The sequence below is a fragment of the Natator depressus genome, chromosome 1, assembly GCF_965152275.1.
Source record: "Natator depressus isolate rNatDep1 chromosome 1, rNatDep2.hap1, whole genome shotgun sequence".
NCBI lineage: Eukaryota > Metazoa > Chordata > Testudines > Cheloniidae > Natator > Natator depressus.
This window is the reverse complement of record NC_134234.1, coordinates 32069425-32087105: the sequence shown is the minus strand read 5'-3', so window position 1 is coordinate 32087105 and position 17681 is coordinate 32069425. Positions and strand designations below refer to the sequence as shown.

At 42.5% G+C, this 17681-nt stretch overlaps 1 protein-coding gene across 1 annotated transcript in view; it reads right to left on the bottom strand.

Annotated features, from left to right (window-relative positions):
* Positions 1-17681, bottom strand: part of ARHGAP42 (Rho GTPase activating protein 42) — a 292906-nt gene that overhangs the window by 19587 nt on the left and 255638 nt on the right. The window contains exons 18-21 of the mRNA XM_074957084.1: positions 8848-9007; positions 7870-8014; positions 5459-5839; positions 1966-2122 (exon numbers count right to left, since the gene is read on the bottom strand). Of these exons, the coding sequence (XP_074813185.1) occupies positions 1966-2122; positions 5459-5839; positions 7870-8014; positions 8848-9007 (843 nt within the window). The remainder of the gene's footprint in view (positions 1-1965; positions 2123-5458; positions 5840-7869; positions 8015-8847; positions 9008-17681) is intronic.

Sequence of the window (17681 nt, the reverse complement as noted above, 5' to 3'; positions counted from 1 at the left end):
CCCACAGTTTATGTGAAAATAATCATTTCTATTTTGTAACGCATTCCAACCCAAGAAATCTCTAGCTACTTCATCAAAAGCAAAGAAATTATTTCAGCGCATGCTATGGAACACATCAGTTTCAGAGAGGAATTAAATTTGTCTGGCTCCGATTTCTGTCAGAAGCAAGAGGTGATGATGAATAACACTTTATTCCTTGACATATCGCCTGGGCAGTCCTTGGCATTTAGATCTCTTAAAATAATAAACACAGAAGAAGCAGAGAGATAATGTTAGAGCTGGTTGAATAGTATTAGTTAAATAATTTATTCCATGGATTTAATTTTCTCTCCTCATTATTGGCTTAATCCAAAGCCCAGTGGTGAAGTCAATGGGAGTCTTTCGCTGATTAGAGCTGGGTGAAATTTTTCAGATGAAACTTTTTCACCAATAAATGAAGATTCAGACTGACCAAAACATTTCATGGATGAATACTTGTTGATTTCAGCAAACTGTTTTGGCCAAAATGAAAGAAGAAGAACATTTGGAAATGTCCAAACAGATAATTTCATCACTGTCACAATTAAACATTTTGATTGTTCAGGCTACAGTCACAAGAGGATTTGGGCATCATTCACAAAGCCGCCGGAGGAGGAGGTCATGGCAGTTGTGCTTCCCCTCGCTTATCACCTTTAGGGCACTACCTTGGGATGTTGGAAACCCAGGTTTGAATCCCTGCTCTGGAGCAGGGGTTTGAACCCAGGTCTCCCCCTCTAGAGTGACTGCCTTCACCACCAAGGTATAGGGTATTTGGGGATGGGCATCTCTCAGTCTCTCCTGTTGAAGGTATTCTACTTTGTGCAAAATACTTGAATAATCAGTGGGAGGGTGGGAATGACTCTATAGCACAGTGGCTAGGGCATTCCCATATGAGGGGGGACACCCACGTGCCAGTCCCTGCTCTGATGACTTCTTAATTATTTATACAAAGTGGAACAGTTTCAACAGGAGAGACTGAGAGACCCCAGAACTAGAATAGCCTATAGTCTGGTGGGTAGGGCACTCACCCGGAGAGGGGAAATTTGCATTCAAGTCACTGCTCCAAAACAGGGATTCAAAGCGGGGTCTCTCACATCCCATGTGAGTGCCCTAACCTCTGGGCTAAAGGTTATAAGGGGGTATCACTACCTTGTCTTCTGTTTCTGTGAATCTAGCCCTTCATTTCTTTTGCTTTTATTAACAACACATGAAGTGAAACATCTTCATAGAATCACAGAATCATAGACTATCAGGGTTGGAAGGGACCTCAGGAGGTCATCTAGTCCAACCCCCTGCTCAAAGCAGGACCAATCCCCAATTTTTGCCCCTGATCCCTAAATGGCCCCCTCAAGGATTGAACTCACAACCCTGGGTTTAGCAGGCCAATGCTCAAACCACTGAACTATCCCTCCCCAAAAAAACAGAATATCAGGGTTGGAAGGGACCTCAGGAGGTCATCTAGTCCAACCCCCTGCTCAAAGCAGGACCAATCCCCAATTTTTGCCCCTGATCCCTAAATGGCCCCCTCAAGGATTGAACTCACAACCTTGGGTTTAGCAGGCCAATGCTCAAACCACTGAGCTATCCCTCCCCTCCCTCTTGGTTCAACCTAAACCAATTAGCCAAAAATTTAAAAAAAATAATTTTTGATTTCAGTTGAGCTCAAAGCAATTTTTTAAAATTTTTCAGAACTGCCAATAAACCAGAAAAATGTATTATTGACAGAGCTCTGCCACTGATTACAATACACTTTGGGTAAGCCCCCATCTGCCTAGTTTTCAGAGTTTATGAGGCTTGATGAATAATTCACAAAGATGACAATTTAATTTCATTTATCTCATCAAATATTCATGACTACTTTTCCCATTGTTCACCCAGCTGTATAGGATAGTTTGTATGGGAACATAATGTAATACATCAAATCTCCACTCAGTCTTGATGACTTACACGGATCCTGGTCTCTGATAGCCATTACTTGATGCAGTATCCAGTCTCAATCTCCTGTGCATTTTGGGTGGCAACTCAGGATTCGATGGAGCCTTTGGTGTATCTTTGGCATCAATTGAGGCTAAGCTCTGTACAGATCCACTGCAGCTTTTGTTACCTACAGGGAACAAACAGAGTGCAGGGAATATAAGATTTCAGTGTACCTTAATAACATGTATATCATACATAACATAGCAGGATTTTTAAAAAGATATAAAATAGGCAGAGACAGTGTTTACTAAGAAAGACAACAGACAGCCTATCAAGCAGAAGGGTAACTAGGAAAGCATCACCACCAAAAATGGAGAGAATAAAATTAAAACTTTGAAGGCGGCGGAAGATTGTTATGCTGCACCGATGAATAGATAATACATTTTCTGTACACTGATGATGCTAAAACTCCATTAGTAAAACACTAAACAATCCAGCCTCCTGTCTGTTTAACATTAATAGCTTCCCCCCAAATAAAAACAGAACAAACAAACAAACAGAAAACAGGTTTATGAAGTTCTTGTCGATGAAAATTAAAACTTGTTTAAATGACTATTTTGTTACCGTATCTTAATAAAATAAAACAAACGTTGCATAGCTTGGATTTTATCTGTCAGAAACAGAAGGTCCTAATGTAATATTAAATAAATATTCAGTAATAACGGCCAGGAAGCCTTAGAAAAAGATGTGTCCTTGTACCTGCTTTGTTCTTATATATGACTTTCACAGGTTCCTAATAGGATAATAATAAATAATAATAATGATAATAATAATACAGTGGTTCACATTTTCAAAGCACTGTATAAAGACTAATACATTTCATACATTTCTCGCAAGGCAGGTAAATTTTACTTAACAAAGTCCCCAATTTCTACCCAAGTTGATTTATTTGTACTGAAGGAGCACTAAGGAGCCCTAGACCATAACCCCATCGTACTCAGCACTGTACAAATCTACACAGCAGATCAGTGGAAGAGCTAAAGGAAGAACTCAAGGGTTCCTGGTTCCGAATCTCATGCTCAATCCATCAGAATTTATTGTCTCAATGATTGTGTTAACCTTAGCACTCCACAACATTATAAATAAATTAACTTCTTTTGGTATCTATTTTTAAGGGCAATACCCAGTCAGTTATCAAGGTATTGTGAAATCATCTTGTGATGGACTGGACTCAGTTTCTGGATTCCAAAACAGGAGAAGTGGCCAAAAATCTCCTCTTTCATCCCACGTGTGCACACAGACTTGTTCAGCCACACCTTTGTAACCTAGTGGCTAGATGATATGATATACCTGAACATAAGAATGGCCATACTGGGTCAGACTAAAGGTCCATCTAGCCCAGTATCCTGTCTTCTAACAGTCGCCAATGTCAGGTGCCCCAGAGGGAATGAACAGAGCAGGCAATCATTAAGTGATCCATCCCGTCGCCCATTCCCAGCTTCTGTCAAACAGGCTAGGGACACCATACTGGCTAATAGTCATTGATGGACCTACCCTCCATGAATTTATCTAGTTCTTTTTGAACCCTGTTATAGACTTGGTCTTCACAATATCCTCTGGCAAGGAGTTCCACAGGTTGACTGTGTGTTGTGTGAAAAAATACTTCCTTTTGTTTGTTTTAAACCTGCTGCCAATTAATTTCATTTGGTGGTCCCTAGTTCTTGTGTTATGAGAAGGAGTAAATAACACTTCCTTATTTACTTTCTCCACACCAATCATGATTTTATAGACCTCTATCATATCCTCCCTTAGTGGTCTTTTTTCCAAGCTGAAAAGTCCCAGTCTTCTTAATCTTTCCTCATTTGGCAGACGCTCCATGCCCCTAATAATTTTTGTTGCCCTTTTCTGAACCTTTTCCAATTCCAATATCTCTTTTTTGAGATGGGGTGACCACATCTGCACGCAGTATTCAAGATGTGGGTGTACCATGGATTTATATAGAGGCAATATGATATTTTCTGTCTTATTATCAATCCCTTTCTTAATGATTCCCAACATTCTGTTTGCTTTTTTGACTTCCGCTGCACATTGAGTGGATGTTTTCAAACAACTATCCACAAAGACTCCAAGGTCTCTTTCTTGAGTGTAACAGCTAATTTAGAAAAATTATCATTGGATGCATAGAATGGAACATATAGTAAGAAGATATATATATACGTACTATATGTTCCATTCTATGCATCCGATCAAGTGGGCTGTAGCCCACGAAAGCTTATGTTCTAATACATTTGTTAGTCACTAAGGTGCCACAAGTAATCCTGTTCTTTTTGTGGATACAGACTAACACGGCTGCTACTCTGAAACCAGCTAATTTAGACCCCATCATTTTATATGTATAGTTGGGATTATGTTTTCCAATGTGCATTACTTTGCATTTATCACCATTGAATTTCATCTGCTATTTTGTTGCCCAGTTATGCAGTTTTGAGAGATCCTTTTGTAGCTCTTCGCAGTCTGTCTGGGACTTAACTATCTTGAATAGTTTTGTATAATCGGCAAATGTTGCCACCTCACTGTTTACCCCTATTTCCAGATCATTTATGAATATGCTGAATAGGAGTAGGCCCAGTACAGACCTTGGGGGACATCACTATTTACCTCTCTCCATTCTGAAAACTGACCATTTATTCCTACCCTTTGTTTCCTATCTTTTAACCAGTTACCAATCCATGAGAGGACGTTCCTTCTTATCCCATGACTGCTTACTTTGCTTAATAGCCTTTGGTGAGGGACCGTGTCGAAGGCTTTCTGAAAATCGAAATACACTATATCCACTGGATCCCCCTTGTCCACATGCTTGCTGACCCCCTTTTGGGGACATTTAAAGAAAAGCCATCTTCTAAGTAGGACACACTGACTAGAGCACATTATAACAGCACTTAGCCTTCTGCACCACTTGCCAATTCACCTTGGAATTCAAGGTGTCGGTAGTGTTCTACAAAAATCCTACATGATCTTAGATCGAGTTATTGTAGAAACGGTCTTGACCTGTTACAAGATGCAGCTGAAAACAAAGCCAGCATATAACCTTAAGTGGTGAAAGTGAGGGCGCTGGGGACTAGGTGTTCTCAGCCCAGAGCCCTATGGACTTGAATTCAAACCCCAAGTCTTGTCACCTTTAATCATGATGCAAGACTCATCTCTGAGAGGGTGCTGAATCCTGGCTAGCTACTCCAACCCTACATGTAACTAAGCCATGCTAAATGAGGTGAGACTATTGTTCCAAGTTGTGAGGAAGGTTGATGCCTTTTAAACTATGCAAAGGGCACAAATAGAGGGCACCTTAGAAATATTGCTCAAAAAATGTCTGGACAACAAAAGAACATGCCGGAAAGATTCCAAAGTAAATGAACAAAATCAATTAATTTCAACAGCCTTTTGATTAACTTAATTTTTTCTGGTGCATCATGTTAAACTCAGTGGTGTTCTGATAGAACAACTTAATGCAACATATAGGACCTACCTTCTGCTGAAGGGATTGATCTGAGGGAGGAAGCTGCAGACCTTTTAAGCCCAGACAGACCATAAAGCCCTTTTTTGGTCAGATCTATTGGTGGAGATGTATTCTCTGGGCTAGTGACAGAAGCTACACTTTGACAGTCTGACTCCACGTCTGTTTTTGTTGCATCCTCCTTAGAGGAGGATTCTGGACTTGTGGTCCAGAGGCCTGAGCTCTTCTGTCCATTGGAAGAAGGTGGAGATGCAATCCATGGAATTCCTCCTGATTTCTCCCTGGGTTGGGATGAGGCGGATTTTGTGGTGCTGTTTTGTTCTGACGAATGAGAAGAGAGTGATTCTATGCTGCCCATGGGGGTGCTGTCTGGGCTACTACTGTATGAATCACCTGAAGAGGAGTGGGGAAAAGAAGAAAAATGACATTTTGCATGTAAATTACGCTTTCTAAAAGTGTTCATTTTCCCAATGCATATGTGGCCCCTGGAGCCTTCAATAATCACGAAACGCGTTAGTATATAGCTTTTGCAGATAACAATTCTCCAAAGGGAATGGGTATTTGGTTAATTTGTATTTCAATGGGGCAACTGTTTTATGTTCCTTCCTATGTGAAGGATGCAGTCACATATTCCTCTGATAGCTTGCTCCAGCCATAGGCTACCGCGACAATACATGTGACTCGGATTGATGACAAAGTCTCCGGTTCTCTTGTTTCGCAGCAACTACTTCTACTGTTTTGTTTGAGTTTGAACTTTCCAGTCTCTTTGAAGATTGCATCCCTGGAAACTTTCTACTTCTGGCTCCCTATTCTCCAACCCCACTGCTGAAGACTGAGGGGATATGGGTCTTGGATCCAGGGACTAACAGAAGCAGGAGGTGCATCTTTGCCTCTCTGGACCCAACTCTCTGAATGCTTTCCTACTTAACCTGAAGATGATCCAGGAATTAGGCCTCATTAAAGCAAGTTAATGTAATCTTTATTGGGCATGATGTGTTAATTGTATATATGGTTGAATACTGATGCTGATTATTGAACTGTTTTAAGGCTGAGAAGGGACCTCTGGAAGTAGTGGAACTTGTGTGGTTTCTCTACACAAGGGGTGGGGTGGCAGCAGTCCATGGGCTGGTGTATCCTCTGCACATGGAGATCAGTTCCATATGAGCTTGTTGCACATCAGTGCACTGTAGGGACCACCTAATTCTTTATTAAACAAAGGCCTCTGAAGTTACTTTAGCCAGCAGACTGGAATAGCAGCTAAGAAGTTCCACGTCTTAGTGGTGATTCCTAACTGGCCCTTCGCTTGCCATCTGTGCATGCAGACACCCAGTTAGAGTGCACAGGTTTGGTATCTGCACACGTTAGGAACACACAAGCGTCTGCATGTAGCTAATTTTGAAAAGTTGATGCTAGGTACCCAAGAACTCCCAAGAACTCTTTGGAGACTTGTACAACTAGGTACAAAAAATACATTCATTTACAGCTTTATCATGAATTTAGTTTTTTACGGCAGTAACATAAAGGCTCCTTGAGAAGCCATGAGACCCAAAACTTCTTTTGGAATCAATTTCACACCAATGGAGATGCTAACATTTAGCAGATTAAATTCAATCTGGGCTACAATTTGACTGAAGTTCAACCCCTCCTAATGGTAATATTAGAAAACAAAAAAGTGGGTGATAATGAATAAAGAGGGACTTTTTATTTAAGTATATCTGAAAACGAAGAATCCCTTTAGGTGGCAATTTACTGCAAATAAAACCCTCTGCTTTTAATTATAAATCCATATAGAGAACTAGGTTTAAAGTTCAGCCTCCATGCCATTCAGTGCTTGGCCTTTTTGTTAAGATTGCCAACGTGGGTGTCAATTAACAGCAGCTGTGTAGTGGTTTTGGTGGTATAGATAGCTGTCTTCTGGGACTTAGAGACCACACAATTCATTTCACACACAAGGAAGAGCTGTCTAATGGTAATAGCTTTTGGCCAAGACTAACCTCAACAGGATTGACCTTATTACTGATGAGGTGAAATGCTCTATTATACCATTTCCAATCTTAAAGATGTTATTAAAAGCAAACAAGGTGAATCTTGTATTCTTTTTAACATTTCACAGTCTGGAGAAGGCCATTTCAAATCACTTGGTGGTTAGTTTGGAATAACAAGCCCCACAATGTATTTTCAATCACTTTATGCCACACAAGAACTGCTTGACAGAACATGCTGTGAAAGGAGCAAGGAAAGCACTCATTCAACAACACTGACGTCTCCTCGCTTTATTGTTACTTTTCATAGAACCACTACAAATAAGCACCCACTGTGCTTGGAGTACAGCAATTACCAGTGCTTACTAATTAACAATCAGGGGAACTAAAGAACAAGACATGAACAGAGAGGTAAATAGCTAACAGTATGAATAAACTTACTATCATGGTCTGCCAGACATGGGGTATATCTTCCTTTGGGTTTGCGTGAACCTGTTGAGAGGCAAATTGCTCTTGTTCTTCTGGAAGCTGAACGGGACTGAGGCTGGGGAAGAGGAATGTTGGGGTCTGGTGCACTGTGAAATATCTATAAGTACAAAATATCACAATCAATAACTTTCATTTTCTTTAAAGCTACGATTAACAATCTGCTTATTTTACCCACTTACAGTTGTACCTGATAGGTTTGTTGTTTAAAAAAAAAAAAGTCAATAGGAATTTTTGTACGAAACTAAAATGAAAGTTCACTGAAGATAGATTTTTGTTTTGATTTAATTTTGCAACCTAAGAACTACAGCACTGAATTAGTGCATCACAACATGCAAGTGAAACTGACAGATACAAGACTATAAAAAACGAACTGAACTAGTTTACTTTCAGTGTTCCTATTAATAGAAATAAAGTAAACAGAGCACAAATGGTGGAAAATACAATAGATGTTTAACATTGCTCCCATTCCAATAACCCAATGTACTATTGGTAACAAGGTAAGAGAGTTGGATTTTCAAAAATCATGATTTTTCACCTGAAAATGTCCTTTGGTCAAGTGCTAACATTGGATGGTGTAAGGGAAAAGCTGGGAGCAGGGTCATAGTCCTGTGTTGGCTCAGCCTGCTTCTAGCCAAGAGGAGGGACTACACTTTCCAGTGAGATTCTGGCCAGCTCCTGCACAAGGCTGGGTGGCAGCTCCTTGTGCTTACGCCTTTCATATCCCTGTAACAGTTGGCCAGAATATGGCCCATAGGTTTGATTAAGAAGGAAACATTCTATCTGAAAGTGATCTTCTATAAATACAGCAGACTCTTTTCTTATTTATAGGAATTGGCTGAAGGTAGTGAATAGGAGATCCGGTAGCATGTTTAACTCCAGTTGCATCACAAATTATATTAAAGTAAAAGGTTCCAGATGAAGTTCTTTTACCTTTTCATAATGCTCTATCAAAATTTCCACTACAATATTCTGAAACTTAATGTTCATCACAGCAGCCACAGTTTCCTCCTGTGCTCTCATTAGAGTCGGCCCAAAGATAACACCAAGGTTGGAGACGGTCATGAGATTTTGCGGACTGTGTAATGAAACCCTGCAAAGGAATTTTTTAAAAAAAGGGTAATTAAACATTCCCTAAATATTGTGCTTATTTCCCATTCCAATAAGGTATCTGACACCACAGAAGTGGACTTTTTTTTTGTTCACCGGCTCAAGTTTCCCTTTTGAAAATAATTTTAAACTTGAATGTGAAAACTTTGCCCACCAAGCTAGAAAATATTGTTTTTTCTTATTGCAAAGCATGACCACCACATGAATTGCACATAAATGATTCACACAGTAGTGATGATGCAGATAGGCCAATGCAGACCACATTAGCAGGTGGATAAAGACAACTATGCTGGACAGAGATTAAAACTTGGTCTGAACATCCAAGAGAGCAACTGTGCAGTTACTTTAGTGACCACAGTAGTTTTCCAAACAGCGAATGTTCAGACACAAATGTATGTATCTATATAAGGCACTGAAATGGGCATTGCCACAGAATACCAGTGGAGACAGTAACTCCATTTATGACAGTGTCATTTGTTGGGAATAGTGTCCCATGAATGCAGGCTCCTGGTTGGCGAAAAACCCTGGCATCATGAACTTTCCCAGTGCAGCCCACATGAACATTCATAAATCAACCTCTGTGGTCTATGAAGGCCTGCATAACAATAGAGCAGTACCCCTTGCGGTTTATATACTCATGTGGTCCTTGAGGAAGGAAAACTATGGGCATATGAGTCTCAGTTTGGAAACCCCATTATCTCAAAACTGGCAATTACTTCAGGAGTATCTTTTATGCTCGCCACCTTGGGGTAAACCATACTGCCTGATTGTCTCTGAAACCTGCACCACCACTTTACCCAGGGTTGACTTCTCAACACCAAACTGGTTGGCAATGGACCTGTAGCGGTTTGGGGTAGCCAGCTTCCGGATGGTTATAGCAACCTTCTCTAAGCAAGGATGCCCTTATGCATGTGTCTTTATGCTGGAGGTTCGGAGTAAGCTGCTCACAAAGCTGCAGAAATGTAGTTTTCTTCAGGATAAAGTTCTGGACCCACTGCTGGTCATCCCAGGTCTGCATGGTGATATGATCCCAACAGTTTGTGCCTGGGGCCCTGCTCCAGAAGTGCCAGTCCACGTAGGGGACATCAGCGGCTATACCAAGTATTATGAGCAGCATCAGCCAGTGCAAATCTGCCATGCCTGGGGCCTCCTCCTCTGCCTCCACTTTCTCCTGCTCTATCATAAGCTCTATTAGGTGCCTTTGGTGGGTCAGAAAATGCCACCAAAATGTCCACCAGCATCTCATGGAAGCTCTGCCAGTTTCCTGACACAGGAGTGAAAGAGAAGTTCTTCAAAGGGCGCCTCCCTCCGTGTTGCTGGCTCTGGTAGTTGGTGCATAGACCAAAATGGCTGATCGCCAGGCTATACTGGTGGGCTGTTCAAACTTCCTGTAACATGCAGGGTGGGCAGTAAAGATTTCCCACAGAGCACCATGGACAAAGGGCTAGAGCGGCCACATTTTAGGAGGGTGCTAGAGAGTCCGTTATATGGTTGGTTTGACTTGGGTCTGCATGCTGCAGTGTGGATGCTAGAGCATCAGGATTGAGCCTGGGTTAGAAAATTCTTAAACTAGGGTTGACAAACAATATAGATGTTCAAGCCCTAGGTTCTCTAACCCAGGGTCAGTTGACTTGCGTCCCACTAACCTGGGGCTTACACTGTAGTGCAGATTTACCCAGGAAGACCGGGGGTTGAAAAAACAGCTCCAAAGCGACCAGAGGAGCTAGCAAACAGGGGACTTTTGTGAGGGAGTGAGAGAGACATTCCTTCCATTCTGCTCTCAAGCAGAGAGACCCCCGTGACAGAGTGAAAAAACACAAATCAAGGGTTTGGCTCCAGTGAGAGTCCAGTAGCGAGGAGAGGAGGCTGAGGGGCTATAACCTAACCGTTAGAAGGTGCCAGAAAACTCTCTAGCAAAGAAACACATAGGAGAGAGAGAGAAAACAAACAAAAAACAATACTCCTATCAAGCATACTCTAAACTTAGTCCAATAATAACTCCCCCCCAAAACAACAAAAAAATAACCAGGCAATCAAATATCAATACACCTAACAAACATACTCTACATTTAGGCCAGAAACCACCCCCTCCCCCCCCACAATTCCCCCCTCCCGCTAAAAAAATTCCCAACTCCTAAAACCCTCTGCAAGAGTAAAAAGGATGCAGGCAGAGCGGGGGCTCAAGAGGCAATTACAGACCAGTAAGCCTAACTTCAGTACCATGCAAATTGGTTGAAACTAAAGTAAAGAATAGAGTTATCAAACACACAGATGAACACAATATGTTGGGGAAGAGTCAACACAGTCTTTGTAAAGGGAAATCATGCCTCACCAATCTATTACAATTCTTTCAGGGTGTCACCAAGTTTGTGGAGAAGGGTGATTTAGTGAACACAGTGTATTTGGACTTGAAATTCAGAAAGCCTTTGACAAGGCCCCTCACCAAAGCTCTTAAGCAAACTAAACCATCACAGATTAAAAAGAAAGGTCCTCTCATGTATCAGTAACTAGTTAAAAGACAGGAAACAAAGGGTAGGAATAAATGGTCAGTTTCACAATGGAGAGAGAGAAATAATAGGGTTCCCCCAAGGATCTGTACTGGGTCTCCGCTATTCAACATATTCATAAATGATCTAGGAAAGGGGATAAACAGTGAGATGACAAAGTTTTCAGGTGATAGAAAATTATTTAAGATAGTTAAGTCCAAAGCTGACCGCAAAGAGTTACAAACTCTTTCTCACTACACTAGGTGATAGGATTGGATTGTGATGCAAGTATGGGATGATGCGCAGTGGCTTCAGAACATTCAGATTCGCAAAGCCACCTTCCTTGAACTGTGTGAGGAGTTTGCCCCCCGCCCTGCAGTGCAAAGACACCAAAATGAGAGCTGCTCTCATGGTGGAAAAGCATGTGGTGTTCAGTGTGTGGAAGCTAGCAACTTTTGGAGTTGTAAAGTCGATCATTGGGGCTGCAGTGATGCAAGCGTGCAGGGCCATTAATCGCCTTCTGCTATGAAGGTCTGTGACTCTGGGCAATGTGCAGGAAATAGTGGATGGCTTTGAGGCAATGGGATTCCCTAATTGTGGCAGGGCGATAGATGGCATGCATATCCCAATTTTGACCCTAGACCATCTTGCAATGGAGTACATCAACAAAAAGGGCTACTTCTCTATGATATTGCTGGTGCCGGGGATCATCGTGGTCATTTCACTGACAACACAGGGTGGTCAGAGAAGGTGCATGACGCACACATGTTCAGGAACACTGGCCTGTATAGAGGGCTGCATGTAGGAACTTTCTTTCCAGACCAGAAGGTTCCAACAGGGAATATGGAAATGCCCATAGCAATCCTGAGAGACCCAGCCTACACCCTGGTTAATAAAATCTTACACCAGAAACCCTGACAATAGCAAGGAGTGCTTCAACAACAGGCTCAGCATAATGTACGTTTGGCAGAGTAAAGGGTCGCTGGTGCTACCTTTTGAGCAGCCGGACACCAGGAACATTAGAGGGGCTCAACAAGAAGCTATTCGAATGAGGGAGACAGCGTTTTGACAATGAGCCACAGTAATGTGTCTTCCGTAATGCATTCAACCAGGCATTGTTTAGTTGCCACCTTGATTGACCCTTGTAATGATTCCTGCCTGAGCATAATCTGCAGATATGCTAATTTCTGTTGCAACCCTCGTGTGTGGTACACAAAGAAAGAATAATTGTATTTGTAAGAATATTTTTTTATTAAACAGCAATACACAGATTAACATTTCTTACAAGGGACCTGATCCTCTCTGAAATGAGGATTGCACAGCTGAGTGTAAGTCCAGCTCTCATTATGGTACATATTCATAGGGGTGGAGTGCAAGGGGTATTACGACGGCCCGGGAACATGTGAAGAATGTGTGTGGGGAGTTTGGGCAGGGCATGGAACGCAGTTCTGTATGGGCTCCAGGGGGAGTCGAACACAGATGTGTTCCGAATGCAGTGCAGTCAGGGACCAGAGCATCTCTATTTGGTACTCCATGAGCATTATTATCCGCTCCTGCCTTATCTTATCTCCTGGGTACCGTTTTTAGTTTATTGTCTCACTCCATGCTCTGTGCTTGCTATTGGCATGATCAGATGATTGCAACACTTCCTCGTTCACCTCCTTATCTGAGGGAGGCGCTCTGCTGGTGTGTAGGAGTTGGCCCTCCAGTGCACATCTGCAGAAGCAAAAGAAACAATACACAGAGTCAGTATTGTGAGTGCACTCATAGTCTTGAATCCTAAAAGTTACACACACCTCTTTCTCACTGTCCCTTGGTAAGCACACTGCACAGCAAGAGCACTAAACACAGTGCGTTCAGCCTGGGAGGAGGGAGAGGTGGAAGATGGGACAAAGAGTCTGGGTGGTTTCAGAAGGGGTTCAGCACAAGCGCCTAGGGACACTATTCTGAATACTGGCAGCATTTTCCACAGGCGGGGGTGATCAAAGCTGAAATCACACTACCGAGGGTGACCGAAGATGCAAAGGTGAATCTCCTGCAAGCATGTGGCTTCAGACTAGATCTGTATGCTACTCGGCTGTGTGCTGCTTTGGTCCCTGCAGAAGTAATTACTGATTGGTGTAGCAAAGTTTCCTACAACAGGAAAAGAAACAAAGCAGCTCTGCCAAGGAACCTTCGGCAGAGGATTGCAGAATACCTTCAGGAAAGTTTCCTAGAGATCTCTATGGAGGATTCCTGGGAGACCTTGGTGTGCATTAACAAACTTTTTCACTGGGGTCCCACTGCATAGTTGCACACAGGAATGCAAAGCAGATGCAAACACTACCTAGTGTAGTTAATTTCTATCCCTTCTCTGACATGCACCATGTTACAAAATAAAGGACATGTTTACCTCATGTAACCGTGTGCTATCAAAGAAAAATGTGTACTTACCAGAGCTCCCCTCTCCTACTTCAGGCACGCCAGAGGACGACTGCTGTTGGGACTGGCTAGACCCCTCTGGAGTCAAAAAGAGGTCCTGGCTTGCCACTGGATGAGTCTTTCGTCTATCCCACATCCTTCTCCAACCCGACCTCTTTGTCCATCACTTTGTCCTCGGGGTTGACTCCACTGGCTGCTGCCTCCAGTCCCCCTGAAGTATCCACAGGGCTCTTGGCAATGGAGGGTGGGCTGCCACCAAGGCTGGCGTGCAGCTCCTTTCAAAAGCGGCATGTTTTCGGCACCGCACCAGAGTGATGGTTGGCCTCCCTTGCCTTCTGGTATGCCTGCCTCAGCTCCTTGATCTTAGCATGGCACTGCTGCATGTCCCTTTCATGCCCCTTCCCATCCATGCCACAAGCAATCTGCTCATAAATGTCAAAGTTCCTATGGCTGGATCCAAGCTGAGACTACACAGCCTCCTTTCCCCACAGACCCAACAGATCCAGCAACTCTGGTGTACTCCAGGCAGGAGCACATTTGCTGTGGAAAGCCGGCATGGTCAGCTGGGAAGATGCGATGTGAGCTGTCTACCCCAAGCAAACAGGAAGTGGAGTTTCAAAAATTCCCGGGACATTAAACGGGAGGGGACGCATGCCTGTGTACCTGGCTGAAGGGCAGTGGAGTAGAAACTGCTGACGAGAGCAGTCATGATGGAGATTGTGGGATACCTCCTGGAGGCCACTTAGGCAACATAAACAAATGGAGTGTCTATACTGATAGCGCATCACTCTAACTTCGTCACAAAAAGCTCTATGCCGCTCGTTGAGGTGGTTTTATTATGTCGGTGTAGCACTCCACTGTTTTATCGATGAAACCTGCCTTTTGTTGACAAAACTGTGTAGTGCAGACAAGGCCTGTGAGTTGTGTGTTAGAAGAAAGTGACTCTTTGTTTGATTCTTTATTACTGCCACATGAGAATAGCCAATTTGCATATGCAAACATCTTACATATCCACAAAGTTAGGCACCATTTGAGATCAAAACTGTTAATACACATTTTTTAGACCTATCCGGAAAATGTGGCCCTGAATATGACTAGATCAGGAGTTCTCAAACTTGTGGGTTGTAAGCACTGGGGAGGTCATGAACAGTTTCAGGTGGGTCATTAGCATCATCACCTATTCTCAACCTTTCAGTTATATAAAAAAAATGTTTCTAGCTCTTATGATTGTGGAGATTACCTTGAAAATGTGATCTGAGTGTTAATGAATGCAGTGCTGCTTGCCTAAATCTACACAAAACATGAAACAATAGCTCTAAGAAGTGTAAACTGCTCTGTTAATTTCAATCAAGGTCTTATGGACTCGCCTCTGTTATTCTGCAAACATGGAATTTGGGATTTCTTCCAAAATAATCTGGAATTCAGCATTTTTGTCATGGAATTTCATTTTGCTACAGCCAGATTCTCAACGTTATGTCTTCAGTCTCCTTGCCACACAGCGTGCACTCATCCATGGAGCCAGGCAGCAGGGTGCTTGTGACAAACCACTTCTTTCCTCCATGGATCTGCCACTTGCACCCTGAATTTTCTGTCTGGCAGACTCTGTACCACAAACACGTACTAGACTGCTTATCAGTGTTGCAGCAGCTGGCAAAGATTTCTGGAGCACAGAATCATAGGACTGGAAGGGACCAAGAGAGGTCATCTAGTCTAGTTCCCCACACTCATGGCAGGACTAAGTATTATCTAGATCATGCCTGACACGTGTTTGTCTAATCTACTCTTAAAAATCTTCCATGATGGAGATTCCACAACCTCCCTAGGCAATTTATTCAGGTGCTAAACTACCCTGACAGTTAGGAAGTTCTTCCTAATGTCCAACCTAAACCACCCTTGCTGCAATTTAAGCCCATTGCTTCTTGTCCTATCTTCAGGAGATAAGGAGAATAATTTTTCTCCCTCCTCCTTGTAATAACCTTTTATGTACTTGAAAACTTATCATGTCGCCTCTCAGTCTTCTCTTCCCTAGACTAAACAAACCCAACTTTTTCAATCTTCCCTCAAAGGTCATGTTATCTAGACCTTTAATCACTTTTGTTGCTCTTCTCTTGCCTTCCCCAATTTGTCCACATCTTTCCTGAAATGTGGTGCCCAGAACTGGACACAATACTCAAGTTGAGGACTAATCAGCACGGAGCAGAGCGGAAGAATTACGCTGTTGACTCAGATTTAGCTTGTGTTCCACTATAACCCCCAGATTCCTTTTTGCAGTACTCCTTCCTAGGCAGTCATTTCCCATTTTGTATGTGTGCAACTGAGTGTTCCTTCCTAAGTGGAGTACTTTGCATTTGTCCTTATTGAATTTCATCCTATTTGCTTCAGACCATTTCTCCAGTTTGTCTAGATCATTTTGAATTTTAATCCTAATCTCCAAAGCACTTGCAACCCCTCCCAGCTTGGTATCGTCTGCAAACTTTCTAAGTGTACTCTCTATGCCATTATCTAAATCACTGATGAAGATATTGAACAGAACTGGACCCAGAACTTATCCCTGTAGCATATCCCACTTGATATGCCTTTCCAGCTTGACTGTGAACCACTAATAACTACTTTCTGGGAACGGTTTTCTAACCAGTTATGCATCCACCTTATAATAGCTCCATCTAGGTTGTACTTGCCTAGTTTGCTTAAGAGAAGGTCATGCGAGACGTATCAAAAGCCTTACTAAAGTCAAGATATACCACGTCTACCGCTTCCCCCTGTCCACAAGGCTTGTTACCCTGTGAAAGAAAGCTATTAGGTTGGTTTAACATGATTTTTCTTGACAAATCCATGCTGACCATTACTTATCCCCTTATTATCTTCTAGATGTTTGGAAATTGATTGCTTAATTATTTTCTCCATTATCTTTCCGGGTACTGAAGCTAAGCTGACTCATCTGTAATTCCATGGGTTGTCCTCTTTTCCCTTCTTACAGATTGGCACTATACTTGCCCTTTTCCAGTCCTCTGGAATCTCTCCTGTCTTCAACGACTGAGCTAAGGGGTCGGATACCTCCTCAATCAGCTCCTTGAGTATTCTAGGATGTATTTCATCAGGCCGATATGACTTGAAGACAGATTCATAGATACTAAGGTCAGAAGGGACCATTATGATCATCTAGTCCGACCTCCTGCACAACGCAGGCCACAGAATCTCACCCACCCACTCCTGCGAAAAACCTTTCACCTATGTCTAAGCTATTGAAGTCCTCAAATCGTGGTTTAAAGACTTCAAGGAGCAGATAATCCTCCAGCAAGTGACCTGTACCCCATGCTATACAGGAAGGCGAAAAACCTCCAGGGCCTCTTCCAATCCGACCTGGAGGAAAATTCCTTCCTGACCCCAAATATGGCAATCAGTTAAACCCTGAGCATATGGGCAAAATTCACCAGCCAGATACCCAGGAAAGAATTTTCTGTAGTAACTCAGATCCCACCCCATCTAACATCCCATCACAGGCCATTGGGCCTATTTACCATGAATATTTAAAGATCAATTAATTACCAAAATCATGTTATCCCATCATACCATCTCCTCCATAAACTTATCGAGTTTAATCTTAAAGCCAGATAGATCTTTTGCCCCCACAGCTTCCCTTGGAAGGCTATTCCAAAACTTCACTCCTCTGATGGTTAGAAACCTTCGTCTAATTTCAAGTCTAAACTTTCTGGTGGCCAGTTTATATCCATTTGTTCTTGTGTCCACATT